Genomic DNA, 4,850 nt, shown 5'->3' on the forward strand with positions numbered 1-4,850 from the left:
TGTTTATATTCCAAGCACGGTGTTCTGGGTCTCCACCAGGGCAATGTTTTTCAAATTACTGTGAGCAGTGGAATGGGTCTCCCGCGAAGGTATTTGCTGAGTGCTGACTTTACACTGATTATTGAGTAACTAATAATAACCATCCACTCCCCACATACCAGCTCCTCTCTATTTGTAAGGAAGCCTCAGCTCAGTGTTTCACTTGGCCGTGGAATCTGCCTTCCCCACACCCTGGCCCTCTCCCAGGGCGCAGCTTCCCTGCTCCGCCTCGGTGCATGGCACCCTCCAGTGGCCGTTCACGGTAGGAACTCAGAAGAATGATAATGCACCCCTTCAAAAAAAAAAACAAGATGATGTTGCAAATAAGAAGAGCCGACTTCGCTCCTGACCTCCTTTCTGTATGTTAAGCTGTAGAGTCAGTTAATGGGAACCACAAATTGAGCACAGGCTTGCACTGGAGGAGAGATCGCCCCATTGCCGGCAGTAACCACCCCGGTTCTCCCCGCCCCCAGCCGCTGGCGAGCAGGACTCAGAGCCACCAGAAGAAAAGCTGAAGTAGAGGGGCTGAGGTCACCCGCTGGCAGCCAGCAAGCTGGTGCCTGGGCACTCTGCCCCGTGTGGCAGAGCTGGAATGAATGATTGGGGGTGCCCAAGGCAGAGGTGTTGAGTTTTGTTGAGCATTCTGCAAGCACGGGAGAGTTTTTTTCCCACCTTAGAAAATGTAATTTGGTGGAACAGTGTTTGTACCGAGTTTCCTGCCTGCCTCTCCATTGCCAAGAGGAAGCTTTGCCTGAAATTTATAACAAGCCGTAGCACACGAAGCACTTCGGCAGCAGGAAATGAAATCTCTCAGAAACGCCCTCAAGAATCAAAATGATTAGGCACCTGCAGCAAGATGGGGGGCCCAGATCTGGGAGGGAGTGGGAACGGGGGAAATGACCCATCGACGCCACATCTCCCTTTGTATGTCTGCCCCACCTCCGTGCCATTGCGTAAAACTGGGTCTCTGTGTGTGAGCTGAGCTCTTGCGACAAGGACTCGTCCTAGCCCGTGCACGGGGGGCGGGGGATGAACCCCCACCTGTCCCTGACTGGAGAAGCTGATCAGAATTTTGAAGCTTTGGCGCCTGGTGGCGGATGCCATCTCAGTATCCCATCCGGCGTCAATGTGCACCTGCCCTTAGGTGTATACATGTAATGACCACGGTTTTATAATCACAATTACTAAGAGGGGCCACTCAGAGCAACTGTCACCTTCGTGGTGGCCCAAGGCGCCTCATTGTCTGAAGAAGTACCCCGGGAACTGGAGAAACCCACCAACATGCCTGCCTTGGCGAGAGCTCGGCCAGCTGGGCTGAAGAGAAATGATTCGTGAATTTCCTGAGCGACCTTTGGTGGAGTCCCCTGGAGAATCAGAGTTTGTGGGGAGGCTTATTCCCCAGAGGTTGGGTTGTCTTCATTCTGATGGGCACAGAGCCTTAAGGCTGCTAATGGGAGCCAAGACCCTAAGCAGCCAAACCTGACAGGCCTTCCAGAGCTTGTGTGGAGACCGTCCATGGGTCACCTTTGCTCCCTGGGGGCGAGCGTCTGCTCTGGGATCCCCTGCAAACACGAGGCTCTAAGGAATACAAAACTGTTGGAAAATAATATAATTATCATCTCCTGCCTAAGATTATATAGCAGCGTAGAAAAACTATAACCCGTATGAGCTGCTTTTCCATGTTTTGGGTTTCGAACTGCCCTGTTGGTATGTACACTGCAAACGTTTACTAATTACCAAAAAAAGAAGCAAAAAAAACAATTGTATCATAACGTTTGGTTCTTGAAGCATAATTAATTTGTTATTATGAAATAAATGGACGTATGAGAATGAATCAAGGTCCAGAAGGGGTGGGGGAAGTCAAACCAACATTGTAATGTTTTTGAGATAATAAAGTGAGAGGAATCATTTTCCTTGCTTTAGAGTTCCGTGGGCTGGGGAGAGTTTGGTGATGAGGATTTTAGATGGCCTGGTGAGATTCTGTGTTTGTGACAAGCGCTGCAGTTCAGACCTCAGTGACACAGTTCTGCTGTGCCGCAGGCATGAACCACGGCCCCGTGATCGCTGGTGTGATCGGCGCCCAGAAGCCACAGTATGACATCTGGGGCAACACCGTCAACGTGGCCAGCAGGATGGACAGCACCGGAGTCCTGGACAAGATACAGGTAGCTCAGTCTGCTCTGCCGTCACGGGTCGTGTCTGTCCTCTTGGGAACCGTCAATGAGTACAACAGTAATTATACTAATATATTAAAACAAAGGAAAGAACCTTGAAATTTGCTTCGATCTTGAAAATAACCTTGAGAGAACCTTGAAAAAAGTTTGACATTTACTTACATTTTTTTTTTATGGGGGGGAATGTGAATTCATTTCTGTATTAACTATTAACAATAATTAAAAAGCGTAACAATGTCAAGGTCATTGCAGTTGTGACTACAGTGACCAGCGTGGCAGCAGGACAGCTGAGTGGGACGTGCAGGAGTTGAGCCCGTCCCTCCCCTCTGCCTCCTGGCCAAACATCTTTCAAAAGGCATCACGAGGGAGAGGGACTGTGTACCCCAAACCACAGGTAACCCCGCCTTCCTCAGGAGGAACGAGGGACCTGGAGCTGCTGGAGGAGAGGGAGGGAGGGTCACGGGCCGTGCGGAATGGCCACGCTCGACTGGACTGGAATGGGACGAGGACATGTGGAAGTGACTGGAAACACTGGATCCACTGAGGGAGAGACTGGGGAGACCCTGACAGTGAGTGGAGGTGGCGAGCATGCGCCCGCCCGGGCCCGAGCCGGGCACCGAGAGCCAGCGAGGGGCGGGGGTGTGCACGTGTGCACGTGTGTGGATGTGTGTGCGTGTGCGTGTGGATGTGTGCGCATGTGCGTGTGTGGATGTGTGTGCGTGTGCGTGTGGATGTGTGCGTGTGTGCGTGTGTGGATGTGTGCTCATGTGGATGTGTGTGTGCGCGTGTGGATGTGCGTGGATGTGTGTGCGTGTGTGGATGTGTGCTCGTGTGGATGCGTGTGTGCGCGTGTGGATGTGCGTGGATGTGTGTGCGTGTGTGGATGTGTGCACGTGTGTGCGTGTGTGGATGTGTGCGCATGTGCGTGTGTGTGCGTGTGGATGTGTGTGCGTGTGTGTGTGCGTGTGTGCGCGTGTCTGTGCCCAGCTTTCTCTCTGCCTCACCCTCAAAGAGCAATCGTTCCGCATTCCGCCCCAGTGATGCTGTGTCTGCAAGATGAATTCCTGCCAAATGGCAAATGTGTGTGAAAATCACTGGACACAAATAATAGGCTTTATCTGCTTCAGTCCTTCAGAAAAGCGATGAGCCCGGCTCTGTGTGCCTCATCTGGGGCGAGGTCCTCCCACAGCCTCGCTCCTTAAAACTGCAATAGAGACTCAGAGACAGTTATCGTCTGCGGGAGGCACCAGTCCCAGGGCCCCCGAGAACCAGCGTGTCACTGACCCTCGGCTTTCTCCCTTGCCCTTCACGCTGCGCCACCTCATTTACCCAAGACGAGTCCCTGTCTGTGGCCTTCCTAAAGCATGTCGTTAACTTTTATTGAACTGAGACATTACTTCGAAGCATCCGCCTTCTTCCCATCAGATTCTTAGTCGCCAGTTGTGGAAGAGCCAGCGACATCCAACAGAGAGAAGGGAGACAGAACAAGGAAGGGGACGGGAGGGAGAGAGGAAATGTCCCCCCTGCTGGTCCCCGGGGCCAAACGGAGCTCCCGGGACTGCAGGCCGGAACTACGGCCACTGCCTGTGGCGATGGCCCAGCTGCCCTTCGCCTCGTAGCCCTTGCTGGGAGAGGTCTGCCACCTCGCAGCCCAGCCCAGCCGTGCCCTGATGGCACCACGGCTTCTCGAGACTCTACGTGTGCGTCCCTAGCCACTCCCAGTGCCCAGGGGCGCTCCAGCCATCCCGCACCACCCAGGCGCTTCTGTCTGGGTGGACAGAGAGGCAGGCCCCTACCGAGGACACGCGTGCCCCCACCACACACCTGGACATTCAGAAGGTGGGAGGTACCTGTGACCAGCCCTCCAAGAGAGCGGCCTCGGGGGCTTGGGGTCGGCATAGCTGTCTGAGAGAGGCCGGTCAGGGAGAGCGCTCCCTCCCGGAGCTCGTAAATGCCCCGCAGGTCAGTGTTGAATGTCTGTGTGTGTCTGAAAGGACATCGGGCATCATGAAATGGCACGTGACTTGGTGCAGAGCAGCCACCGGGACAGTCTCTGGGCCCCGAGCCCTGGGAAGGAGAGACGACAGGTTTCTGCTGGTCAGGAGCGAAGTGAGTCCGTAAGCCCGTGCGTGTGCACTCAGCACACGGCTGGCAGGCTGGCGTGGGCAGGTGTCCTTCCCTGGGGGTGGAGCTCACTACCGTGCCCATAGCAACAGCAGAGCATGGCACAGGAAGGCAGGGGGCTATGCTCAGCACAGGTAGGTAGCCAATTGCAAAATTAACCTCCGGGCGCCAGGCCATGCTTGTTCTCTGGGCGGAGGGTCGACGGTCACGTCTGTGGGATTCACCCTGATTCCAATTGTCCCCAAGAACTCCGATCAGGGGAACGTATTTGTCATCGGAGTTTCTCGACTCCATCTGTGTTCTTCCAGCTCCTATCCAGAATCCGAAGACCCTGCTGACCTGCTGGCTTCGTGCCCAGGCTGCACCTGTCCTCCTCTGGGACTTGGGACAAGGGCCAGTCAGGGGATGGCGGGACATGAGTGTCTGGCACCTGGGTCCCCCTTTTCATCCTGCTTCCCCCAAGGACCTGCATTCGGACCCCGAGCTAGCAGCTGGCCTCTGGGTCACGTTGCA

At 54.7% G+C, this 4,850-nt stretch overlaps 1 protein-coding gene across 1 annotated transcript in view; it reads left to right on the top strand.

The window, feature by feature from the left end:
- ADCY2 (adenylate cyclase 2) overlaps nt 1-4,850 on the top strand; it is a 182,743-nt gene that overhangs the window by 170,374 nt on the left and 7,519 nt on the right. Inside the window, exon 23 of the mRNA XM_011371402.2 lies at nt 2,080-2,204. Within this exon, the coding sequence (XP_011369704.1) occupies nt 2,080-2,204 (125 nt within the window). The remainder of the gene's footprint in view (nt 1-2,079; nt 2,205-4,850) is intronic.

This window comes from Pteropus vampyrus, unplaced genomic scaffold, assembly GCF_000151845.1.
Source record: "Pteropus vampyrus isolate Shadow unplaced genomic scaffold, Pvam_2.0 Scaffold190, whole genome shotgun sequence".
Lineage (NCBI taxonomy): Eukaryota > Metazoa > Chordata > Mammalia > Chiroptera > Pteropodidae > Pteropus > Pteropus vampyrus.